A 26,796-nucleotide genomic window follows, 5' to 3' on the forward strand; every position below is an offset into this window, starting at 1 on the left:
CATCACCATCATCACCATCACTGCCATCATCACCACCATTTCCACTATCATTACCATCACCACCATCTCCATCATCACCACCATCACCACCACCATCATCATCACCATCACCATCATCACCTTCATCACCATCATCACAACCATCACCATCATCACCATCATTATCACCATCAGCACCATCATCATCACCACCATCATTGCCATCATCACCATCATCACCATCTCCACCATTATCACCATCATCATCACCACCGTCACCACCATCATCACCATCACCACCATCTCCATCATCACCATCATCACCATCACCATCACCATCATCACCATCACCACCATCACCATCACCATCACCATCTCCATCATCACCACCACCATCACCACCATCACCTCCACCACCACCATCACCACCATCATCACATCACCTCTACCACCATCATCTTGACCAACATCACCTCCACCATCATCATCACCACCATCACCATCACCACCATCACCATCATCACAACCATCACCATCATCACCATCACCATCATGACTACAGTGCTGGTATCAAGCAGACTTTCTCAGGAAATGCTTAGCTTTCCCATAGAATCTTCCTCTCAGAAATAACCAGACCCACAGTGGGTGTGCAGCCACTCATGAGCTGTAAGGACACGCAGCAGTCCCCAGAAGGAGCTCCGGGGAATGCCACTCCCAACTTCCTACCACTAGGTGACTGGTGGTCTTTCTTACGATTGGTACACATTCTACAAAGAGTGAGGGATCCTACTCAGCTCTGGATGCTGAGGTCCCTGCACCCAGGTATTCCTTACAGCGAAGAGTGCACCTGAGACACAAGGCAGACCAGGCAGGGTCTTGCTGGAAGATACAGCACCTTGGAACTTTCCCACCCCTTTCCTGTCTGAGCAAGACTCAAGGTGGCTCTGGTCAGACATGTGTCCTTGGGGCCAAGCCTCAGGGACACAGACATGATGCATGTGTGGGGTGATGGCCACCAAGCTGGGCATGCCATGGGGCCTTTCAGACTCGCCGGTCCCTCCTGCTTGGCCGCATGTGGCTCAGCTCAGCAGCCCTGGCCTCCCCATCAAGGCTCGGGATCTGGAAGTTCTTCAAAGCACAGGTTTCTTGCATCCCCAAACCTGGAATGTTCCAGGACTCAAATCCAGTTGGTTAGCTACCCTGTTGGGACCTCCCCCGCCACCTAGTGATTTTTTTTTTCTGTTGCTGGCTGATCCAGCCTTTTCCAACGGAGAAGTACAAATACTGACATTTAAGTTTAAAAATCAAACGGGTCCTGGGACCCCTGGGTGGCTCAGTCCATTAAGTGTCCGACTCTTGATCTCAGCTCTGGTCATGATCTCAGGGTCCTGGGATCGAGCCCTGCTTGGGGCTCCCCTCAGCATGGAGTCTGCTTGAGATTCTCTCTCTCCCTCTGCCCCTCCCCTGCACATGCATGCTCTCTCTCTCCCCAAGGTCATTCATTCGTTCATACATACGTACACACATACATATACGTAAATAAATAAATAAAATCTTGAAAAAAAAAAAAAAAACCAAAGGGGTTCCAGTATTCTCTATACCTACCAGGGAGATAGAGTTCCCTTTGGCCTCAATCTGAATGTCTGAGAGCTACAGACATGAGCCTTCTTTTGAATGGACTGTTATCAAGACAAGATGTCCCAGAACGAGAGGCAAAGCCTGCTCGTGGGCTGTCGTGAGCACACCTCTACACTGTCAAGCTCCTTTGTGGCCGATGCAGGGCAAACCTCAGGCAGGCTGCCCTTCCCCGCTGGGTGCTCACGAAAGCCGTAGCCTCACTTTGGAGCCGCATGCCACGCTCCACCCCTGTCCCAACGCCGGGAGCCACTCCCTCAGAGTCGGCTCATGGCTGCTCGGGAGCAGGCCTCCTACCAGCAGCGGCCGGGGTGTCTGGGTGCAGACCAGAGACCTCTTTCTGCTCTACTGTATGTGACCTGTGTGACCTTGGGCGGGTCACTTCATCTACTGACACCTCCAAAAACTCAACTCTAAGACGGGCCTCTGTCCCTGCAGCCAAGGGGCCTTAAGGAGATGAAAGGGGTCCAGAGAACCCCGCCAGTGAATGTTAATCCATCCGTCAGGGTTACGGGCTCAGCATGATGCGCGGCACTCAGGGTCAGACGCAGAAGGACAGGGAGGGGACAGCGCGCCCTCCTTCGTGACTCCTCCTGTCTTCACTCCTACAGGGACCCAGGGAGCCTGCTGACATTCCAACGCAGGAGAGCCTGGCCTCACGTGGACACCATGCTCGCAGCCTTTAGGCGGCCTCTGGGTCCAGGCCCCTGCCTAAGAGCGGACAGGTGTCCAGAACGCAGCCCCCTCAGCCTCCCCAGACATCCGTGGCTCCCCGGCTTGGATGCCCACCGGGCTCCATCTTGTGTGTGTGGAAGCACCTTCTCCATGCAGCCTTCATATACTGTTCCCTGCCCCTGACCCCCTCCCTCCGTTCCAGCACCCTCTGCCTGCTGGCTGGCCCCCACGCACACCTGACCAGCTCTCTGGGGCCCCACAGCTTTATGCCTCCCCGACACGGACAGCAAGTCGCAGACCCCACCCCAACATGAGGGGCACAGTCCCTGTGGGGAGCTCGGTGCACCCCTGCAGCGGTGGGGCCGTGCTGACTCAGGAGGTCTGCAAGGCCCTTATCCCTGGAACGTGTGGTGTGGGGACCAGGGCCAGCTGGGGTGGCCGTAATGGACAAGCAGTGCCCTCCGGGTATCTGGCTTCATGAATGTGGGGACCCATGTTGGGATTCCCTCATTCACGCCATCCTTCCCCACTCCTGAGTCTTCCACCCTCTGGGGCCTGCCGGACCCATGAGCAGCCGCCCACTTCCTGCAAAGCCAGCTAGGTGCACAGCTGCTGACCTGTCCCCACAAGGCTGTGCCCAGGGGCCCCCCTATCGCCTCTGCTGCCCTCCCCCAGACCCAGGATGAGCCCGGCACTCCTCTGCAAGGCCCCGTCCCGTAAGACACAGAGGCAGACAAGTGTGCATCCTGTGGGACTCCCGCTCACCTTGCCGCACGGAGGCCCTGCCCGGGCCCTCTCCCGCGTCCTGCAGGCCGCTCGCCCGCAGCCTGCCGCCCACGCTGTCGGGGGGCATGGGGCCGTTGGCCTGGCTGCCCGGCGTGTTCACGTGGGTGGGGATGGGCTCAAAAGTAGGGTCCAGCTCCAAGATGAGCCTGTTGAGCTGCTCAATGGACTGGTCGATGTCCAGGGTGGGTGAGCCTGGGGAGGGGTCTGCGCTCGGCTCCGGTCCAGTCCCGTTCACGACTCTGACGTCTGGAAATCTGGGCTTGAACGCTTTGCCGGGAGGGGGCCGCTGCGCATCGGGGACATGGGGCGCGGGGCCCATGCCCCTCTGGAGGGCCACTCTGCCGCCCACCCCCCGGGTAGGGGTGACCGGAACCCTGGGCTGGGCCTGCACCAGGCCAGAGCCGTCCTCCGGGCCGCGGCCGGCGAGCCTGGCCTCGGCATCGGGAGCGAAGCTATACTGGTGGGCAGCCACCATCTGCTGCTGGTGCACCCAGGTCTGCGTGGAGTAGCCGCTCTGTCCGTAGGCCTGCGTCTGGGCGGACACAGAGGGCCTCCGGAGCACTGGCTGCGGATGCTTGGAGTCTCGGATCCCGAACGCCCGCTCCCGCTCGTACAGGGGGGGGTCCACGCCGAGGCTCAGGTCAGGGGCGAGGCTGCCGTGGGCATCCTCGCTGGGGTTGCTGCCAAACCCGTCCGACAGGAGGGAGTTCTGGCTGCTCTGGTGGCAGGTGAAGGGGCCCAGGTGGGCCGACTGGTGGCCCTCCGAGGAGGACAGGGTTCCGATGCTGTCCACACTGTGCAGGTCATGGCCGGGCATCTCGTCGTCCAGGATGTCCGTCTCCCGGTCCTTGAGCGTGGCGTCCCCGTTCACGTGCACCTGAGCAGGTACGACGTGGCGTGTCCCGCTGTACTTGCTGGGAGCATCGGTCATATCCTTGATGGGGCTTCCAGAATCTTCCAGGCCAAAGCCGCTGAGCAGCTGGTCCAGCTCGGCCTTCTCCTGGGGGCTCAGGCCCCGCCTCGGCCCCACGGCAAGGTGCTCCTCGGTCCTGTCGGTCCTGACGGAGGCGCTGGAGTGGCCGGAGTCGCTGCTGACCGACAGGGTGTGGTCGCCGTGGTCTGGGCTGCCGGCGGCGGGGACAGCAGGGGGCCCTCCGGGGACGCCGGGATCCGAGGCGCTCTTCTTCCTCACCTTGGCATAAAGACTGCCATCGACGGGGCCCTGCGTGTGCAGCACTGGGGGAAAAAATGGGCGGTAAGTCAAGGGTGGAAAAGGGGCCTTCGGGCTCTCGGGAGACGGGTGTGCACCTGCCCCAACCAATGAACTCCTAACAGACAGCTCACCATAATCGGAGCGAATACTTCTCTCTGATCCCAAAAGTCTATCTGTGCCCCGGCAACGCGAGCATCAGCAAAGGCAATTCAGGTAGTCCAACAGCTTCAGGACCCAGGACCCTTTCTACCTTTTTGTGCAAAGAGAACCATCACTCAGAGAACCTTCTGGATTCTCTGCACTGGGGAGTCATCTCGCCCTGAGGGTTCAGAGTTAATTTCATCATTTGCCTGAATGCTGAGCACAGCTGAGCTCCAAAACCCCCAGGGGTGAAGAAGCGGGGCGTGGGGTGCAGGAGACAGGGCAGGGCCCTGACTCTCACGGGGAGAGAGGCAGAAACCCATCTCCAGGCTTCCAGACTTCTCGACAGCGCAGCATCCCTCCACTGAGAAGGCCCGATGAAGGCACAGCAGGACCCAGGACACCGGGAACATCTTTGTGCACTGGCCTCCGCCCGCCAGGACAGTTGGGAAAGACGAGCCAGGCCGTGAGTCGGGGCGGGAAGATGTGGTTTCCCACGGTGACACGGCAGAGTGAAACAAGGGGGCGGCCGAGGGCGGCGCCCACGCTCTTTGGGCACCTGGGAGCCACCGTGTGCCCGCGGTGACTGGGCCTCCGGAGGAACCTGCCCTGGACTCAGGCTCCGGGCTCCAGCACGGTCAGCGGCTCCCAGCGGTTTTGGAAATGGTGGGGTGACGAGACAGGACCAAGACCTGCGGGGTATCAGGGACTCTTGTGTGGATGGCACGCATGACCCCGGGCTTCCTTCCTATTTCAGCTGTGCCCAGGAGAAGCAGGACAAAGGCAGTGTGCAACCCCATCGACCCGCATCTAAAGCAGAGCGGGGTGGGGGGATGACCCACAAGATCCTGTAAATACATCAAGCGCCCGAGAACGATACCCGGTGGTGGGAGCTCGACGGGCAGGGGCTGCACTCAGACTCAGGGTCATCAGGGTGACGCTAGCTGCATTCCTGAGCACCTGCTAGAGGGCAAGCGTCAGCTTGCTCCAATTATCGCAGGACAGCCTGTCGAGCGAACAAACGTGTTGCTTTCTCAAACGTACAGAGCTGACGCTCCACGAGAATCTGAAACTGGCCGAGGTCAGGAACCTGCTGGGAGGCGGAGGTGGGACCACAACCCAGGCCTGTTGCACCCTGGGCACCAGCGGAAAGGCGGCTCTGTGGGATCCACGCTAGAGGACCCCGCAGAGACCCCGAATCCCACGGCTCCCAGATGAGGGGCCTGAAAAAGCATGCATTCAACTCGGCTTCTGTGGGAGACACCCCGCCCCCGGCACCAGGAGGTACCCACCTCCGTAAGCCCACCGAGCGCACGCCTTCCCTCCATCAGCAGAGCGCAAGGCCAGGGGCGGCTCTCGGCCCGGGCTCTGTTCTGTGCGAATCAGACCCCACCAGGACGGTGCCGGAGGGCTCGGAGCACAGCCAGGCGGGCATCCGTGAATTCTAGACGTGCATCTCATGCCACCGCAACTGTGACTTCCAAGTCCTTCTCCCTAAATCCCAATTAAACGCATGGACGCCATGACTCAAACAACAAAAAAGGAAGCCAGGAAGGAGTGGTACAGAAGTTCTTCTAATTTAAAATGGGACACTAGGCAAAAGTGCCCATTAATCACCCTGAGTTAGAACCCCTTGGCCAGCACCACGAGGAAGAGTCTGCACGATGTGGTGAAGGGCAGGAAATCCCCTTGCCTGGGGAGTCACGAGTACCCCTATCATTATTTTTGTTAGCAGGAGCCGTCGCAAGAGAATAACAAATGTGTTAAAGCTACATCGTTACCGCAGACCCAACACTCTGCGCAAGGCCCAGCACTCAGGACATCGGATCCGCAGCTCTCAGGGGCGGAAGGGGGGGGCCACTCAGGGGCCTTCCCACGGGCAGCACCGGGATGAGATGCAGACAAACTCCAGCACGGGCCCTCACCTGAATTCCCCACCATGCACACGGATTACAGGACGCACGTTACATCTCCAGGGAAGGAACAGGATCCACATCCATGAAGCCCCAAGACAGACCCGCCCAAACCTGCGATCCCTTTGTAGGAGCTTGGACCTTCCCAAAGGCACGGGATGTGCCCCCAGACGCACCCACTTGTGATATTGGGGGGTGGGGGCGTTGGCCACAGGACGAGGGAAGGGGAAGGGGCGTCTGGCCCCCACCCTGTACTCTGAGCGAGGGTTTCCATCCACTATCACAAGAAAGAACCGGACTGGTTTTTCAGTGGGAGGAACGCAATGGCCTGCATTCCCATCCTGCATTTATGCTCTGTGCCTTCAGCTCATACTGAGACTGTTCCAGCCCCTGGTTCCTCATTTACGAAATAGAGTGATTATCCCAATCTTTAGCGCGGTGGCCAACAGGCCATAACCACTAAGAAGAGCTCTGTCCACGGTGGATGGAGCCCAGCACTGCCTCCAGGCCTCATTTCCAGCCTGACCTTGCTGCTCCCAGACCCCAGCAGTCACACACCTGTGCCTGCCCCAGGGCCTTTGCTCTTGCTGTTCCCTGCCTCCACTGCTCTCTGTCCTGGCTCCCCCACCATCCTCAGCAGGGCTTCCTGGGGGGCTTCCATCCTCGGCACACCCACATCCAGACACACTGTGTCCCCCACGGGAACACAGGCTCCGGGAGGGCTGGGGGCTTGAGCACCTGTGTTACCCCAAACTAGAAAATAGACCCTGGTACCTGGTGGGCACTGAGTAACTAAGAGAACCAATGTTCTAGCATGTTCTCACACAAGAAAGACTGGGGGCTGTTCTGAAAAGTTCCTCTACCTTAGTGGGCCAAAGAACTGAAAACAACCAACCAGCCCGAAACAAACACAGAGCAACACGGTGTGAGGGCAGAAGCGCCCACAGCCCCGGGGCCCCCACCGCGAGCCTGGCCCGCGACAGCCGCGGCTCCTGACGTGGCCAGCTGGTCTGCACGCGCCGCAGAGGTACCCGAGGTCGCCCACACCGAGGCTCCAACACGCCCAAGAACACACATGTGCTTAACGTACAGCTGGCCCAACGTGCCCGTCGGCAGGTGGACGGGCCAGACGCCCAAGGGGCGCCCAAAAGTCCCGGGGCGCTGGCCCAGGTGTGCGACAATGTGGGGGGCATGCAGTGGGTGCATAACAACAGCACAGTGTCTTTGCCACTCCCGTCTCCCGCACCGGCCTGCCTTCCCCTTACTCAAACCCGCATAGCTGAGTCTTCCCACCTGCGGGCGGCCTGTCCCTGCATCGCACGCGGGAAAGGACCAGCTCCCCTGTGCGGGGCCGCCGCTGTGCTTCCCGACACCCGGCGTGGACGCTGCACTCAGGGGCTCGCGCAGCCGCCTGCCGAACCCTCCCCAGGAAACACAGGAGCCTCGTCCCCGCTATGCGGAGTCCCCACGGGCTTTGCTCAATCCTTAGGGGCACCCTTGTTTAGTGATGGCAGAGGGCCCCTTGGCATGTGGCCGGGGTCTGGAAGACAGGTGGAAAGTATTATTCCAGGACCCAGGCGCAGCCCAGACTCAGGCTGGGGTCCGGGGTCCCCGGTGCCGCCACCGACCCCAGGGGTCAGGGAGGGCACAGCCCCTCCAGGGAAGGAGGCTCCAGGCTTCTAAGCTCTGCACCTTCTCCAAACCCATCTCCAAACCCAGTCGCTACAGAGTGGCCCCTGTGGGGTGGGTGTGGGGGCAAGGACGGAGAATTCTAGAAGGTGCAGCCGGGGGCTTACTCTGCCTACAGCTTCTCGGTTGGGGACACGGGGACGACAGCCTTCACTGGCCCAGCGCCCCCTGCCCCCAGCCATTCCCCCTCCGTGTCACCTTTCCTTTCTCTCTGCCTCCACCCCTCCACCGGCCAGAACCCAGGGCTCCTTTCAAAAGGAGGCAGCCAGGGTCTAGTTAAAAATCAAACGAATGTACATACAGCTCTGATTAGGGCTGCATGACACAGAGGGACAGTTTATCATGTGGAAAAGAACAAGAAGGAAGACAACACCCGCAGAGCAGTGCGGGAGGCCGCAGACCCCGCCCCAGCCCCGCCCACCCCCACCTGACCTTGAGAGGGGGCGTTCCCACAAGGAGGGAGCAGGCACTCCACCATTTCAAAAAGAATGCAAGAAAATGGGGGAGACCAAAATATTAACAGATTAAGCAACCCCCACCTGTGTGTACAGGTGTGTCAAAAATCAGCCAAAGGGTCGGCTGAATCCCCACTCCGCCTCCTTCCAGGCTGATCTGTGATGGGTTCAGCCGCCTGCTGGTCCCGCTTCCAACAGAAGTCCATTCCAACCAGAGACCAAACCTGACAGGTTGATTTAGCTCCCTGGACTCCTTTCTGTCTCCCGCGTCCTGACCACGGATCTCACCTGCTACTATCACGTCAGGTTCGCTTACAAAGCCAGTTCTCATTTCAGAAGAGCTAACAGGGGCCTCCCTGCAAGTCTGCAACGGAGACAAGCGGAAACTGCCCAAGGCCTGTCCGCCCGAGGGAACCACGCACTCGCCCCAGCCGCGGGCTGCTAACACAGATGCAAGAGGAGGACTCCGCAGAATCCCTCCTGCGCGCTCAGGACAGACCAGGCCGGGGCACGAGGACAGAAGCAAGAGGAGACAGGGTGGCGGGCACATCTCAGGCATCCGGTGGGTGGACAGGGGCAGAAGGAGGGAGCAGGATGCGAGGAGGTGCGCGCGTCCAGGGTGGCGGCTGTCAGGGGAGGCTGTGTCCGCAGAAGAACAGAGATGCGGAGATGTCCTCCAGCAAACGGGATAACATTCTGAAGACCAAGCCTCTATGTGTGGGGGAGGAGGGGGTGACGCCCCAGGGATGGAGCTCACTGAATTCCCAAAGCAATGCTGCGAAGCAGGAATCGGAAAACCCGTTTTGCAGATGAGAACACAGAGGCTCACATAGGCTGTACAGCATCACATGGGAGAGAGCATTCCGGGACGCACCCTGACCTCTGTCCCACCCCCCAGGTCCGTGCTTCCCAATCTTTGAAGACACTGGAATCCTAAACCAACCGCCTCGGTGAAATTAGCAATTTAATTTAGGAAAGGAATTCGCCTGGATGTTTTCTGTGCAGTTTCCCCCCACACACTGCACTCCCTCCTCGGGAACCGCCTGGGCGCCGTGCTCTCCTCCCTAGCTCCTGACACGGCTCCTGGTCCGCTGAGTCCCCCATTCCGTGGCTGCTGGGTTGGCGGTGGTAGTTCTGTGTCCCCTTTCTAGGCTGCAGAGCAGCGTGCGCCCAGGCAGACCGTGGGCCCCTGTGTCACAGTCGTGACCGGTTCCCTCCCGTGGCGGCCACAGCCCATGGGGGCACGAGCCCCTGAGAAAGGGAAGGCTCCCTCCTCGCCCTGACCCACCTGGCTGGGGACGGTCACCGCTGCCTCCCTGCGGCCCACGAGGCCCTCTCCAGCTCCCTCCACGTGACTCCCTCAGGCCACACAGCCAGACCAACCACCTCATCGCCATGTCCCCACCTGCCCCGTGCAGGTTTCCCAGCAAAGAAGGAGAAAGAGGACCCCGCCCCTGCATCCACCTTCACGTGCAGTCACACACCTCCCGCCTGACCTTCTGGGGCAGAGAGGGGAGGTGCGGAGGGGCACCAGGGGTGATTCGGGGCACAGAAATGTCCTGTATTTTGGCTGTGGTGGGAGTTTGGGGACAGAAAGTGAACTGCAGGCTGAATAGAGTTCGTTTTACCAGAGGTGAGGATGCCTGGATCAAAACCAGTCGTGCAATCAAGACGAAAAGAAACTCGGTGCACCATGAACCCAAACTATAGTGGCTCCCTCCCCCCACCTCTCTTCTGGGACCTTCCTTCCTCCTCCTAGACCTCAGGAGGTGCTCAAAACGCTCCTCTCCTTAGGATAACTGATTGACGAGCACATCTCCACTCCCTTCCAGGCTTCCTGCCACAATCCATCTGGGCTCGAATCCTGATTAAAAATCCTGACCACAGCTGTGTGACCTTGGGTGAGTTACTCAACCTCTCTGACCTCACTTTCCTTATCTGTGCAGAAGTGACCCGGCAAAGGGGAGTTCAAGGAGAGCCCCCCCCAGAGATCACGGGGGGTATCTCACGAGACCAACACAAAGGTGAACACTGTCCCTGCACGTCCCCTTCCTCCTCTGGTGACGGATTCCGGAATCGGCTACACTTCAGGCCTGCCTTCTCTGGGCCCAGAGCTTGGGAAGTAAGAGCGTATCGGGTTAAGGAGTAGGCGTAACTCAGCTCAACCGACCTTATCCTGCGGGAATTAAGTTGAAAAACAGATTTTTCATAGAAATCTAAAGTAAAAGCTGGAATTTTAGAATTTCTCCAAAAGTTCCATAAGTCATCGTCTGACCTGACCCAAACTGCCAACGCCGACTGTCCTAAACACACCCCGGCACGGCCCTATGTCGGAGCGGCTGCCTCCAGCTGTCAGCAGCTGTAACACGGCGTCCCGCGCCCAGGTGGTTAGAGACCCTGTTTCCTGCACCTGCTGCCTGGACTCTGGCCACCAGATGCAGTGGCGGCGATGAGCTGCCCAGCTTTCTATTCTGAGAACGGACTCTGCAGTGACACCCACCTGCGTCCGCACCTCTGGCGTCCGGTGAGTGTCTCGGGGTCCACTGCGTCGTACAGACGGTGCCCCCAGATCCCAGCCTCTGGCGCCCAGAGGGCTCGTCACCTAGCAAGGCACCCTGGAGGGGGATGGGCCCAGGGCAGGGGACCGGGGTGAGCAGGTGGGGGACCCCAGGCATCCTCCTGCTCGGAGGGGAGACGCGGGTGGTCTTGGAAGTGTCCCCAGGACGCCTCCTCCCTTGGGGGACTGCGGGGGGCTTGGGCCACTCTTCACAAGCGAGAGAAGTGGGTGGCCAGGAAGGTGTCCTTCCCAGGGGTGCTGGGAAGCACCAAGTCACCCATGCAGAGACCTGTCTCTCCTCTTGGGCGTGCGGCACCGCAGCCCTTGTAAACCTCTCCCGAAATGAGGTCTGCTTTTATTTTATTCAAACAAGATCCTGCCTCTGTGCTAATTAAAGGCTGCCCTGCATTTATATTGAATTATTTCTCATTCCAGTGTCAGTTAAGAGCCAAAAGCGATGACCACACTTAGGCCTTTGAGAACATGACCTCTCATCCCCGAAAGCAGACATACGATGAGTCTGATATGTCACAGGGTGATATGAAAACCACCCTTTTCCTCTACCTTAGCTTCTGTTTTGCTAAAAGCAGAAGATGCTAGGAACCACAGGGGCATGAAGGGAAACCCGGCTTCTCACCCCGGGCCCCAGAAATACTTGCATCGCGGGACGGGGCTTCTCGGGTTGTGCCTTCTAACCTCGAGAGTGAGCACTGCCCGGGCCCCCAGACTCAGATCCGAACCCCTCCCGCCCCCGCAAGTCTGGAAGGCGCCTGCAGCAGGAAGGCAGGGGCACCTCGCCTGCCAAGCCAGGCTGTTGGAAATTGCTCCCTTCGGAGCCAAGATGAGCTCTGGCCAAACGTTCTCTAGAAAGGAGGCAGGCTGTAAATTCTTGGAGAAACAGAGAGTAGGAGGGAAAAAAAAAAAAGAGACAGAGAGAGAGCCGGAGCGAAGCATTCCAACTGGGAAGTCTACGCGGAGCCGCCCCTCCGGGAAGGGGCGCGGACTCCGCGGCGCCCGGCGCCTGTTCTCCGGGCCCCCCGGGGCTGGGGGGCGTTTTCACCCCCCCCCCCCCCCGCCACGACGGCACGGCACCGCTCCCAGCCAACGCCCCGGCGCAGGCCCGTCACGCCCAGGGCGCTTATCTGGGGAGCCTCTGACCCGTTCCCCCGTGGGCACTCCTAACTGTGAAAACACATTCCAGACCCAGTGGGCCAGGAGAACAGGCGACCGTAGCAGCCGAATCAGGGCTCACCTGGGCCGGGCATGAACCCCCTTCCAAACCACCACTGCCCTGCCTCTCCCAGAGAAGACGCACACAAGGAAGACTCTCAGCCGCGAACCGGCTTCCCTCGGCCAGCCTGCGCTCCACCGATTCCTTCAACCCTGGAGGTCTGGTCTTCCCGGGAGCACCGTCTGTGCCTCTGGTGGTCTGGTTTGCGCGTCTCAGGGAAGCACCGGGCTCTGACGCCGGTCTATGAAGCCCGGCAGAGGCCACGCGCGCGCGCACACACACACACACACACACCCATGCAACCCGGGCGCACACGCTCCCTGCTTACCTTCCTTCCAAACAGCCCAGCAGCGTGTCCGGGCTGCACCCGGGGGCCCCACTCTCCCATGCAGAAAGTCTTCACCCCCAGAACAGCAGCCTCCTGTGCACACAGAGTGGAGGTGTGCCTCCCCTGCAGGGCCCCGGCCGCCCTCTGGGGCTACTGCACAAGGTGGAAGACCTTCTGGGCTAAGCTGGGGACTCTGATTCCACAAAAAGGCCAGGGCAATGTAAACACAAGGGCGGGGTTTCGTGCAATCAGGTTTAGTGAAATTTGAACTCTGGAAGCTGAGGAGGCGGAGAACGGCCAGACCTCAGCCCTCCACGCCTCCAGACCATGCGGGGAGCCAGCACCAACCTGCCCCGGCTGATGGCTGACAAACCAGGGTCTGGGCACGGCTGGTGTCCCTCAAACTGTCGGCCAGCACATCTCTGCCCAGCATCCTTCCACGCCGAGGCTGTTCCTCCCTTTCCAGCTCCTCAGGGCTCATCACACAGGGCACATCCTGCTCGGTGTCCTTCCACCCCTCCCCTCCCTGGTTCCACCAGATTTCGGGCCTCCGCACCTGCTGCACCAGTTGACGCCCTGTCCTGGCTGCGTGGCCGCGTGGTGGGGCCTCGCGCTCCTACCCCGTAAGTGAGCAGAACGCGCGCACGCAAACCAGCACAGCCCAGAGTCCTTACCCATGCTGCCTCTCCGTCAGCCCGAGGAGGGACAGCGCCGGGCGGTCAGCGCAGATGGGGCAGCGCCCACCCCCCACAAACCAGCTCTCACCAGGGAGAAAGGATCCCTTCTCTTAGGACGTAACGCGCTCTGAGCAAGAAGATCTATTCAACCTGGCGCCAGGGAAGGACACTGACTAATCCACTTGCCATCGAGGGACCTCCGTGTGCCCACTCTGCAATCACCTCCGTCGCTGTCGTCACGGAAGGGACTGGGCACCTAGTGTTTTCTTTTCCAAGAGTTTGCATGGAAAGGAAAGAAATGAGAGCTGGGTGTTCTCCAGAGCGTTTGGGGTCTTGCCAGGTTAGAGCCCACTCTGCATCCGGGTGTGAGCAGGGCCTCCTGCTGGACAAGAACCTGGAGACCAGACCCGCGCAGCTCCAAGCTGAGGCGGTCGTGAGGAAGAGACGAGAGGCTTTGCCACTGACCGGGGGTCTCCTCTCTCCATTTCTGAGGGAAGCAAACTGCACACCGATCACATGTTCAGAAGCAAGAATTCCTTCCACGCTGCTCGCTGTCCTCTTCGTGTGGCCCGGGGTGGGTGTCCTTCATGCTTTATAAACGAGCCCGCCGCAAGCCTTCCAGAACGCGTGGAGACTGCACCCGCCTGGCTCGCGGTGTCCACGCAGCGGTCGACATGCGGTCATTTCCCAGCATTCCTGCCTGTGGGTTCGAGGACATGGAGCCATTCGGGCCGTCCGCACCCACTTCTGCAACCACGTGGTCTCTGAGGTTCTGCTGACGTCTGACCGGAAGGCAGCAGGGTGGCTCAGCGTCTGCAAAGGCCTCAAACCTTTTAGCGCCACAGAGTTGTAATGTTGTGCACGGGGTCCCACGTCTAATGCAGAGAAGACGCGGTAGGTTTCCCGACCATCTCTGGAAGCACTTGGTGGGGGGCACGGGAGTCGTGCAGGAGGCTGGGCGGCCCCTCGCGGGCGGGGTGCAGAGAGACCGTCCCACGGGGAAGCTTCGGGGTTACCCCCGACCAGACCCAACAGGGGCTTTTGGGGAAGATTCCCTGCTCTCACACCTTGCTCGCTGGGCCCTGCTCCGCATCCAAAGACACAGTATCGCTACCAAAGTCTCACCAGGATTCCCAAGATCGAGGCCAAATATCTGCAGATGTTTGTGAGAACGGATTCTAGTAACAAATGGGTTACATTCAATACTGATTTTAAAAAAACCCTACTGAGTTTTCACAGCATGACTGCCCTCAGAATGTTTCCAACAGGATCCTGAATGATTCCCATTTCCTGTAGTGACGTCCCGGGGACCATGACGCCACGGAGTGTATCGGGCCGTGAACCAGCCATTGCTATGTGAACATAAAGCAGCAAAAAGTACATCTCCGCATCTCAGTTTTGGGAGGAAAACTTCCCCGGGGCAGCTGAGCACCGTCCGAGATCCGTTCAGTGAGGTGGGCACTGAGTGTGTGCAGGGGATCCCCGGCCGTGGGCAGGGCAGGCCTGGGGGTCCGTTGAGATGCCTTCTGCTCATCCACTGGGATCCGCTTTCCCGGCTCCCGCACCTGCCCACCTCCAGCCTCCGCTGGCCTGATGTCAGCCCCCTCTCAGACAGACACACCTGCCACCCTGTCACCTATGTGCTAGGCGTCCCCACCAAGAAGGACCCCTCTGGGAACACGGCTGCCCTGAAGCAGGGACTGAGGCAACAACCCCACAGCTTGGCTCCGAGGAACATGTATCCTCCGTTCGGAGGGCAGAAGCACCGCCCTCGGTGGAAGCCCCCAACTCACATGCACTGAGCAATCTGAGGGTCCCTTGAAGCTCCCAAGGCTGACGCAGGGTCACACACTGCCACCAAAATGACCCCAACTCCAAGAAACGGCTGGATGCTTTGCAAACCATATGCTCTGCAGTCTGGGCAGGACATGCTAAATATAACTCTGGGAACAGACACACAGTCTCACGCTTCTGCCTCCCACCATCTGCCCTGCCCCTGATGACAGCTTCCAGAACAATAACAGAATAAAACACGGCCATGCCCTCTGTCCTTGGACCTGCAGTGGGAATAAAAGCCTGATTACGTGCAATTATGTGTGTAAAAATCTTGTTTGTTGAAATTTAAACATGATTCTAACTCTGCACTGTGGCTTCCAACTGTTAAAGGCAGAACCTGGTCTCCAAATAGGACTTCACCCCAACATGACAGATCCAGAAGGCAGGTGGAGGGACAGTGGGTAGAGAGGGTCCCGGCAGGGGGATGAATGGGTGGGCAGGTGCCTGCTGGAGAGCCTAGAGCTACAGGACACGCAGCCTGTCCCCAGGGACACCCTCACTTCCCCCTCCCATCACCGCCACGGCCAAGAAGAATCACGCATGGCCGGTTACCCGGCAATACCTGGGGCAGAGCGGGGGAGGGGCGTGAGGAGGCCCATAAGCTGGGGGTGGGGCAGGCGAACACACGTGTGCACCCCAGCCCCACCCCACTCAGGCTCTTGTCCCGCTTACCAAATACTGAGTGAGACCCGGCACGCTTTCCCCATGTGGGTGGCCTCGCTGAAAGGTCCCTGACGTGGCAGACGTGCCCCCACAGGCCCTGCATGGAAGCCACATGAGAAAGGGGCGCCCTTCCTATTACTGGCGGGACAGAGACCGGGTCTCCCCGCGGAGGACCCAGAAGGACGGCCTCCGGGCCTGATGTGCGCTTCCTTCACGCAGCCGAAGCGCGTGGAAGGGAAGGCATGCAGGAATCGATGGGACGTGATGTGGTAACAACGTGTCTGCGAGAGTTTCCGGAAGGGGGACAGGGGACAAAGCCGTCACCACACCACACGCGGGGCAGGGTCGCTCCCACTTTCCAGGTTTTTTCCAAGGCCAGTGTGTTTCTTTAATTATCAGAGTTTTTGTGTTTGACGTATGAGAGCTGAACGACTCCGCCTTCATTTCCCAGCTCGACGTTAATTCCCACGCAAAAACCCAGGGCCGCACACGCCTGCCTTCAATGGGCCAGAATCCAACCTGAGAGTCTGGGCAGTCGACATCCGAAGTGTTGCTTGCCCCTTCCCCAGAGCAGATGTCCTGGCCGTCCTTTGAGAGGTCAGCGGGCCCAGTGACAGTCCCAACACCGCGCTCCAGGGAAGGATGCGGGGCCGGGCAGGAGCCCCCCGCCTGGCACGGAGCAGAGTCAGGCCTGCCGACTCATCTGCCGGATTCCAGCAGACCCTCCTTCTGCTAAGGGGTCGAAGATCCAAAGCTTGCTTGGGTTTCCAAACATGAGAACCGAACCACAGTTTCTGAGCCACCAGATGGGGAACGTGGACCACAGAGCTCCCTGGCCAGCTCCGCACACCCCGCGGCCACACGCCTCCCGACCAGCAGCCCTCCCAGGCTGCATGCGAGGGCAACAGGACCACACGGCACTGGAAAGGTGCCGGGCATCCGAATCCTCTCCCGCCGTCTTGTCACAGCCACTGTGGTCGCCTGGGGGCCATGTCCGAGCCGGGGGGCACTGCGGATGAGCCCTTGGCAAACAGCAGCAGAACCCAAGCCCGGGGTGTGGCGGCCCCATCTGTGCGCCTGCAGATCAGCAACGTTCTGTCTGTGGCCCGAAACTCACCGGTGGGTCAAGGCCAGGAACTTGGAGGTCAAGGCGCATGGCAAGGCTTCGTGTCACCGTGGGCTGCGCTGGAAGCTTCCCTGCCCCTCACCCCAGGGTCGAATCTGGGGCAGTCTTACTTGTCCACCTCCTGGGTAGGAGGCTACCACCGACCACCCAGAATCCCCCTGAGTCAGGCCCCATCTGTTCTTGCTGTCGCCCCTACCCCCCTTGCAGATCCCGATGGCTCTCAGGACACCCCCGCGTCGTCTTCCCGGGCCCCCCAGCCAGGTCGCCGGTCATCCGGAGGAAAGCAGTCTCGGCACGACAACCCTTCCTGATGGGACAGGCCTCCCCTCCCCTTCCCCGGTGTCTGCTGCTCCGGCACGGTCCCAGGGCGTGCGGCCCCCCACGCCTTCCCACACCCCTGCCTGCAAGAGTCTCCTCCCCTGTGGCTCTCACCAAGGACAGGCTGAGTGGCAGCTTCTCTCGCATACTTTCCTACTTCCCGGCCCGCACTCCCGTTCCGGCACCTGGGGCCTCCTATGGAGACTGCTCGGGGTCGCAGGTGGGGCCACAGAGAGGGCCACACCCACCCACAGCTCGCAGACACGTACACACGCGCGTAGGGTGCATCGTGTGCAGACACACGCACACACACGTACACGTATACACACAATGCTCACGTACACACACGGACACACGGACACATACACACACACCCACACACGCCTCCCCCACCGGAAGGCCTGCTCGTCCTCCTCTCCCCGAGCTCCTCCTGGAGCGCAAGCCTGGCCCGCACAGAGGCCCTTGCGGCTGTCGGCACCGAGATCCGCCGTCACCGGCCCCGGGGGCGGGGGGACGCTCCAAACTCAGGGAGTCCTCCCAGGGCAGTCCCCTACACGTGACACTTGGTGACATTTGGGGATGGTGCACCCGCGTCCTGCTGAGCGACATCAGGGTGACAGTGACAGAAAAGCCACCAGGGTCTAGGGCACCGCAGCCCGCCACCCCGGGTCCTCCCTGGTGTGCCCCGGTTTCATCCTGCCGCGGTGACTGTCCAACAGCGCAGGGGAAATGGGGCCCACGTGCCCTCCCACAGCCGCCTCAGGGCTCCACAGGCCTTCACCGACCCATGCCAGGCCAGCGCCTCCCCAAGCTCCGGGCTCCGGAGGAGGTGACAACACCATTATGGGGCCCTGTGACCAGCAGCTCTGGCTCAAAGACTACTCCCCGTGCAGAACAGGGAAGGGCACAGAGAGGTCCAGGGACTTGTTCAAGGCCACACAGCTCGCGTGGAGAGGCAGGAGGTGCACCTGGGTGACCCACGCTCCCCATGGATGGGACGGTCCCGGTCACCGGGCCCAAAGGGCACGGCCCCACAGGAGCCTCGGAAGAAAGGAGACGGATTTCAAAAACACAAAAACACCAAGTAGAGTCGATCACCGTCATTTTGAATCCACGTCTGCTAATTCACCTACTCACCCAGAATTGTTATCTCTAACCCCAAATCAGCTCGTGGCATTTTGGTGGTCACTCAGTGAGGTGCGCAGAGGGGCCCCGACTCGGAGCCGTCCCATGAGCACGTTCCCAGCTCCCACACCATAAATAAGCATCCTCCAGCCTCCAGTCCTATTGCATGTCACAGGTTTTGCATTTCTGTGCTTTTTGTTGGTATTTCTGCTGTTTAAAATGACCCCCAAGGGCAGTCCTGAAGGGCTGTCCGGTGTCTAAGCAGGAGAAGGCCGTGGGTGCCTTATGGGGAAATTACGTGCATCAGAGACACTTTGCTCGACATGAGTTCAGTGCTGTCGGCCGTAGGCTCGCAGCATCAACAAGACAGATTAAATCTGGTGTCTTGAGACAGAACCACAGGTGTGATGAAGTTATCCACTGATGGGCTTACAAAAATGCTGTGACTCGAGGCTCACAAGACCCCGACCCCGTATCCCCCCCCGCCCCGAGAGCAAAGGCCAATGTTTGCTAATTCACTGTCACGGAGAATGGGGGGATGGCGGTCCCACAAGGCGGGCAATGCCCCCACTGCTCCCGGGCCAGGCCTCCCAACAGGACGCTGCAGGCCGCCCGCTGCCACCACCCACCTGCTTCGGCGGAGAAGCCTATCCCTGAGTTGCGGCACCTTAGGACAGGCTGGGAGGCGTGCTCACACACCCAGTCCAGCAAGGCACGAGTTAATAAAGAACAAGACCGACAGGGGGTGGAGAAGCACAGTGGGGAGATCTGCTGACTGATCCCTGTCCCCACTCCCCACCGCATGCATGGGGCTGCCCCGCCCGTTCCAGGGAGCAGCGCCCCAGACGGGCCAGCACAGTGCAGGAGACGCTGATGCCTGCCCGGCACCCCGTGCCTCTAACAAGCCTCTCTCTGCTCATACTGCCCAAGCGGGACTCTGTTCTCTGCAGGCCCCATGCAGCCTGGGCACCAGCGAGGGCAGGGGTGTTTGCTGCAGGAACAAGGATTGCACCGAGGGGCTTTGGGGTCAGCAGGCTGGGACGTGAGTCCTATTTCCCCCTGCGTGATCTCAGACCCATGTCCCCGAGCCAGCCCCCCACGGCTCTCTGCTCAGGACAGGGAGCACCCCACAGGCTACGGAGAGAGCAGCTGGCCCCCCACCGCCCGCCAGGACCCCGGGCCCGGGAGGAGAGGTGTGACTGCCCCCCACGAGGACAGGAACTGCTGGTCCACATGCACACCAGACGCCCCTCCCCGGACACCCTGCAGGCCCCGTGACCCACGAAGTGGGCTTGAGTGGTGTTCTCTCCCCGACACCTTCTGGCTTTTGTACATCTGCATGAAACCAATTTGACAAGGAGCTTTTGGTTTTCTCTCCCAAATCAGGCCCCACCGTGGGATGGTTGACAGCTTTCCTGGCGGCCAGGGAGAAGGCCCCAGTCCTTCCTCGGACCCACGTGAGGTGGCTTCTATGATGGTACCCGGGGCCCGAGGTGTTTGTCCCGTGGGCGAACACGTTAGGTGAGGCGGTCTGAAGAGCCCATAAAACCAGATGAGGATCACAGCAACCTCTACAAAACCAAAGCACCCGCTGCCCAGGGACCCAGGACAGCTGGGAGGCCACCTGGGAACAGACGCTCAGCGCTCCGCACACGATCGGGAAGCCGGGGAAGAAGGCGGAAAACCGTCCTTGGCAACATGCAGACAAGCACGAGCCGCACCACCCAAATTCCAAGCCTGCTTCTCACAGGCTCCCCTAAACTCACAGCGCTGGGAGGGGGGCTCCGAGACCCGAAAGAAGGCAGGGTTTCTGGCATCCAAGCCGACTGCGAGCAGGCCGCCTTCTCCACCCCTCCCCTGCCCTGGGCGGCAGCCGCCGGACATACCTTCTCCAGCGGCACTCAGGCTCTCGTACGAGTCCCAGCGGATGAGAGGGTCTGCGGTGTTGAAGTCCACGATCACGCCGTGGTCATTGCGCAAGTGTTCACACCCTGCGTGGGAGGAGGTGTCTGTCACAGCCCAAGCAGGCCGCATGCACCAGCGCCAAGACCCACATGTCTGCGCCCCCCAGGCCTGGCGCGGCCACAGGACAGGTGGTGCTCGTCTGCTGAACAAACTGGACGGGACCAGAGTCGGCTTGGCAGGAAGCAGAGGGGACGTGGGCGCCCCGGCCGCTCTGGGCTCCCAGACCCACGCGCCCACCTGCCGACACTCTGGGAAAGCTAGTGGGGCCCTGACCTCATAAGCCTTGCCCTTAACCGTTAACTGAATCAGGGCACTGACCTCAGAGGGAAGGGGACTACTTTCCCCAGCAATGAAAGCCTGAAGGAAAACGTTCACGCGTATGGACCTCGCGGTAAAAAAGAACCATTCGCCTTGACGATAAAAGGACAGATTTCTCTTTCGGTGTATTTTTAGAAGAAAAGAGAATCTGTTTTGCACATACATATTTGCAGTCGACTGTGCTTCTAATCCTCTTCAAAAACATTCGATTCTTTGTCGGGGGAGAAGTAAACATTCAGCATGATCTCCCGGACTGAGGGACAGACATCCAGGGACGGAGGGGCTGGGCCCTTCCTCGGGCAAAAGTCTAGCCATTTCTGGGGTCTTACTGATGCAACCGGGCCTTGCTGTCTCCAAGCCACCCCCACCCCCTGAAAGATAGCCTGTGATTGAAATAACTCTTATGACAATTTCCCAACATGCACAAAGGCGGGGGACTGGACGGGGCCCCCACGGGACCCACCACCCCACCGTGAGCACCGGGCCCCGGCATTCGGCAGGCTGCCTACCTTGAATCTTCTCGGGAGTGGCAGAGAAAAGCAACTCAATCTTGCCGTTATCAGGAAAACGGTCATCTGAGAAAGAAATCACACATCGGCAAGTTCAGAGAGGCAGCAGCAAAAAAGCACGGATGAACGTCATGCTTCCAACCCCGCGGGACAGCACCGTGCCCCTGCAGTAGCCAAGTTCCACCGCTTCTCCAGAATGTTCTCTGGACCACGGCTCAGCGTTCTGGAAAACCGGTACCAAGCTGTGAGCAGGTTCGCCGTATGGGGCGTGGGGCGAACAGGGGTGGAAACGAACAAGGACCCACGTCCCTGTGTCCCCGCCGCTGCCGGCCGGCCCTCACCTTGGCTCGCGTTGTCCAGATCCTCCTTCCCGAACACGAGTCCGTAGCCCTGAACGGCCCCCGTGTGAAACTGCAGGCGGAAAATCACATCCCTGGTGGCCGAGCGGTACTTCTTGTGATAGCACTTGACCTGGAGTGGAGAGCGGAAGGCCAAGGGCCAGCTGTTGGGCGGGCTGGGCACAGGCCGGCCGGCCTCCCTCCCTCCAATGGACCCCAACCCTGCAGACGGGCTGCCAACGTCACTGCTGCTTTGGTGCTCCCGTGGTACCTACGCCCGGGAAGGGCACGGCCTCAGTCGTCAGACCAACGCACGTGAACTTGCTTTTGGAGGAGGAGGTCTGCGGGATGGAGTTCTGTGGCCCCGTTTTCCTAGCTTCTAAGAACGCCCATGGAGAGGATTTTCCCTTTGTCTCAATTCTCTATGTTTCAACTTAAAACCTTTTTGTTTTCACAAGAGAAGTAGCCGGTCCTTACCGTCTGTGGTATGCCAAATGATGATGTGCGGGCTAGGATTTCAAGAGCGAGGGGGACGCGGTGGGGAGGAGGGAGAGACGGCGGAGGGACAGGGGGGTGAGGCCCCGGGATTTAAATCCCCGAGCCAGGTCATCCCACGTCCTGGATGCTCATTTGAGACCCACCCCGGAACCACCATGGGGGAGATCTGAGCCCAGGCTGTGGCACTGCAGCCCCAGGGCTGGGGGTGCGCTGGGTCCCGGGTGCGGCTCAGGCCTCTGGAGTGATGCACTGATGTGCAGAGTGGAAGCACCCCTTCTGGGCACGTGGCACTATTGAGGAAGGGCGGGCGGGCGGGCAGAGACCCTGTCGTTTCCCACCTTTACGTGGGGGTCTTCCCTGCCCAAGGGGGAAAGTGGACGCGGGGGCCACGGGGAGGGCTCGCCAACCGCCCCCCATCCCCCCGGCCACAGCAGGGCAGGGGCTCCTTTCCAGGGTCCCCAGGGGCCCAAGGCCGGAAGCGGGCTGGATTCTGTTCTCAGACAAGCGGGGTGTGGGCGGCTGGTCCCTGCGCTGTGCCTGCCCAGCAGGGAGGGGAGGCTGGAAGCCGGGGGCTCTCAGAGGCCGCCACGCTCACGACAACGACTTTTCTAGGGCAAAGATGGGCTTCAAACATCTGGTGCCTCAGAAAGGTCAACGAGAAGCAGCCGCTCGGGTTGGGTCCAGACCAGCGGTGCAGGAGAATGCCCCAGTGGAGGTTCTGTATGGCTGCCCAGAGAGACGCTCCCACAAAGGAAAACTCAAGCCCCAGGAGCCCCGGGGAAATGTGCCCTCTGGGCAGAGGCTGGGGTTGTTTACCTTTGCGCTATCTACAAGGAAACGGTCTGATAAATACAGGAGAAAATGTAAATAGCCCGTCTGGGGAGTGTTCGGTGTTGACAAACATGCTGGGGCTGGCTGGTGCCAACAGGGGGCCCAGACTCAGGCCTGGCCTCCGGGCCCACAGCATCTGTAGCCAGCCAGCAAGAATTCTGGAGAAATGGGAAAACTGTTGTTTGCTTTCAGCAGCAAACGGACCTTCAGCCCCAGGGTCTCCTCCTGCAGCTGCGTGGGGTCTCTGACCTCTCAGGGGGGCCCGACCGAAGGCCGGCCTCTGGGCTTCCTTCCAGAACATGCCGTGTGCGTCTCCCCACCCTGTGAGCCCTCACCTGCGCTGACCCCGCTGACCCACGCGGACCGCAGAGGAGACACCTCCAGGGTGAGGCGGGGCCCCCAGCGCCCCCATCTCTCCAGAAGGACAGGGTGACACGCAGAGAAGCGGGGTCCGGGCTCACGCCGGTCTGGTTCTCAAAACTTCATAAATGCCGGGGGAACCCAAGCCTGAAGCCGCAGTACCGGGTGCTCCATCCTGAGGGCTCCATCCAGCCCAGGCCAGCCCCCGCGGTCACCCGGCAGGAAGGAGCGGCCCCGCCAATTGTGGGTGCTGGGGTCTGTGCACGGGGCCCCGGATGCCCCCGAGCCACTGCAGGGGCAGGCCAGCCCCCCGACCACAGCCCTCTCTCTGGGGGCCTTCCTCCCGCCCCAGGGAACAGACTGGTCCTGCAGCTGGCTCCGGAGGGACAGCCCATCCCCACCTGGCACCCCCAGGCCGGGCCCACCTACCGCAGGGACGCGAGGGGCTCCCTCTGCGGCTCACCGTGACTCATCACAGCTGCTCCACACAGACCATGGCTCAGAGCCACGAATCCCAGCCCCTCCACGTGGCCGGAAGCGGTGGCGGCCGAAGTCACCGCGCTCTGGGACAACGGAGGGTCAGGGATGGGGGTCGCCCTCCCCAGGCTGCCCGGGGCCGATCGCCCTGGGACACAGTCACCTCCCCAGGCCGAGTGTGACTCTGGTGTCCGCAGAGCCCTGATTGTTCCAGGACAAGGGCTCAGAACGGAGGAGTGGCCGATCCCACTGACAGAGCAGCGGCCTGGCGCGGACGCACGCTCTCCCACGGGGTGCCCGCGGGGTTCTCACAAGCATGCTGGCTGACACCCCAAGTCGCCCCACACACCTCTGTTCGCCGCACACTGAGCTGCTCTGCCCACAGATGGGCCAGTGCCCGCCGTCCCTCCAGCCCGGCCACCCATCGGGAACGCACGCCAGGTGTCTCCCGAACACACACACCCCAGGCACGACCACACACGAGCTCCGGGCAGCCACCGCCCACCCGGCAGCTCCGACCCCGAGGCGGGATCGGCCCACCGTCCAGGAGCCCCCCTGGGGGTACCTGACACCCCCTGCTGAGCCGGGAACCATTCACCGCCCGAGCCAGCAGATCTGGTTAGCGCCGGCGGCCAGAGGCCAGAACCGCGCTCTCCACACTCGGTGGAAAGAACCGTCGGCAGCTGCTTGGCGAGCGCGCCCCCGATGCCCCCTTTAGGTCTAACGTACGCCCACACGACAGGCGAGCCCGAATGCCCACACCGTCTGCTACGCTGTCAGGGGCCGGAAGCCTCTGGAGAGGGGGCGTCGGAGGCAAGACCCCGTGCGAAGGCGTGCGGGCTGCTTCCTTCAGTCTTGCTGCAACAACCCGACACCTCCGCTCGGCCTCGCTGTCTTGGCATAAAAACCCGCCCGGGCCCTCGGGGGGGACTGAGTGGTCAGCACTCGGGAGCACGGCCCACCCGGGCCCCGGGTGCCCTCGCGCGTGACGGAACGCCCGCTCAAACGAGTTCTGATCCGTCTGGCGGGTGCGCTCACAGCCCTGTCTAATCCTTACGCCGCACGGGTGTGTTTTTACTTCAAACTCTCCAGCGACGAGAGAACAGCACCGTGGACCAAGGGGTCGAGGCTTGAGGACGCAGCCCCGGGAGCACCTGCGCCCAGGTCAGAGGTCAGCCCACAGGTGTCACCCTTCCCCTCCCGCCACCAACCCTTGTCCGTGGCAGCTCCGCCTCAAGGCCACCTCCCCCCAAATCATCCGAACTCCCGCCTGCTTAATACAAATAGCAAAGGAGGATCCGTGCTCCCCACCAGATAAGAGACCCCCCCCTTCCACCACCCTTTGCTGGTGGCCCCGTGGCTGTCTGGAACGGCCGTGAGGAACGCGCGTCCTCGGAGCACGAGCTACAGCCACACACGGAGACGGAAAACTCTGAGAGCTAGCCCCCCAAGCCCAAACCCCCGCATCGGCCCGTGCCAACACTAACCACGATTTCAGAAGATGGGAATTCATGCCCAAACCCACGGAGAGGTCAGCAGGCACCAGCCACGAATGAAAGCATAGCCACCACGGAGCTAGGCCCACGGGATGACTGCGACCCCGCCCGGGTGCGGGAGAGCGTTGGCACAGGACGCGAGAAAGGCGTGCGCACAGGAAGTCACGGGCAGCACGGGGACGGGCACACGGAGGTCTGGAAGAACCACCTGCCAGAGGACAAGCGTCCACAGCGGGAGTGGAGGATGCTTCCAGAATGCCCCGAGCAGGAGGGCGCCGACAACGGTGCTCTGTTTGCAGCCGCTCCCTGAGCAGGCGTCCCCTCCGTTGAGAAGCTGGGTCGCGGCAGCGAGGTCACAGAGCCTCGCAACCACGAGGACGAAATGTAAGCGGCCACGGGGTGTGCACTGCGGAGGCAGCAAGACCAGGCACGCCGGACGGGAGAGTGTTTACAAGCCCATCAAGGCCTGGACCCCGGCCAGGTTCCCGCTGCAGCTGCACCCACGGCATTCCTCAGCGAGGTTACATAACGGCCCGGCTGCGCTCATGAGGGCTCTGCCCTCCTCCCCGAGGACAGCGTGTTTACTGAGCACCTGAGGCCCTGCCCTGTGGAGGGGCGGACCTGGGAGATGGGGGGGTCAGCAGTGCAGACGGAGGGCGAGGGGGCGGGCTGGCCGTGTTCAGGGGGTCACACGGCAGGTGGATGCTGCCTGGGCCTCACCAGGAACAGCACCACCCACGAGGCCCTGCGTTGAGGGGACGACAAATGGAGCCCCACTGTCCCCAGCAGGTCCCCAGCCCGTCAGAGCCCATGCAACCCGATTTCCGCAAAGGGAGCCCCTGTTATCTCAGCTAACGGCTCTCAACATCACATCCCGGAGGAGGAAAGGGGCAAATCTATCTGCGTGCACACCCAGTGAAAGGAAGGAGGGGAGCACGCAGAAGACGAGCTGCCTTCTAGAAGGATGATGACCCAAGACAGGGAGTCAGCACTGGAGCAACCCCCACCCCCCACCGCCCTTCCAGAGCAAACCCTGGAGAACCCACAGAGAACCCTCTGCTGTTGGCAGTAAACCTACAAAAGCTCTTTCTGCTCCTTAGGATCCTTTCCAAGTCACCACTGTTGCCAAATTCCGAGAAAGGAGAATGCCTGCGGACGTGGGCCTGGATGAGCAAAGGCCCCGTAAGCTATTCTCCACACGCAGCTCCCTGGAGGTGAGGTTCGCCCGCGGGCTGACTCTGCAGAGGGGCACGCAGAGCCACCCCACGGCAGCATGTGGGGGTGGGGCAGAGCCACGGTGCCCGGGTCTCCAGCGGCTCATGGGGAGACGGGAGAAGCGGGACACAGGAAGCCAGGGCCTGCCTGCACGGGAGGAGCGGGGGTGGTTCACGCCCCTCTGGGACGCTCCGCCAACGTCGGGGAACGTTCTGCAGCATCTTCCTCCCGTGATGACCCCGATGTGGATTTTGCGGGGGGGATCCAGAAGCCCCAGGGTTCAGAGCGGCAGCACGTGGACCCCACAGATTATGACCCGAGTGCCAGCGAGACCCTGACCGTCCTCCGGGTCAGCCTCGCCTCTGACGCCCCAGGATCCTCCACTCTTCCCTCCGCGCACGAGTCACCCGCCTGCTCATCTCACCCACAACAGGAACGTAAC

The 26,796-nt window shown here is 61.0% G+C and overlaps 1 protein-coding gene across 1 annotated transcript in view; it reads right to left on the reverse strand.

Annotated features, from left to right (window-relative positions):
- TNS3 (tensin 3) overlaps positions 1-26,796 on the reverse strand; it is a 100,810-nt gene that overhangs the window by 60,902 nt on the left and 13,112 nt on the right. The window contains exons 5-8 of the mRNA XM_021703727.2: positions 21,481-21,610; positions 21,140-21,205; positions 20,234-20,338; positions 3,055-4,311 (exon numbers count right to left, since the gene is read on the reverse strand). Of these exons, the coding sequence (XP_021559402.2) occupies positions 3,055-4,311; positions 20,234-20,338; positions 21,140-21,205; positions 21,481-21,610 (1,558 nt within the window). The remainder of the gene's footprint in view (positions 1-3,054; positions 4,312-20,233; positions 20,339-21,139; positions 21,206-21,480; positions 21,611-26,796) is intronic.

This window comes from Neomonachus schauinslandi, chromosome 12 (genome assembly GCF_002201575.2).
Source record: "Neomonachus schauinslandi chromosome 12, ASM220157v2, whole genome shotgun sequence".
Lineage (NCBI taxonomy): Eukaryota > Metazoa > Chordata > Mammalia > Carnivora > Phocidae > Neomonachus > Neomonachus schauinslandi.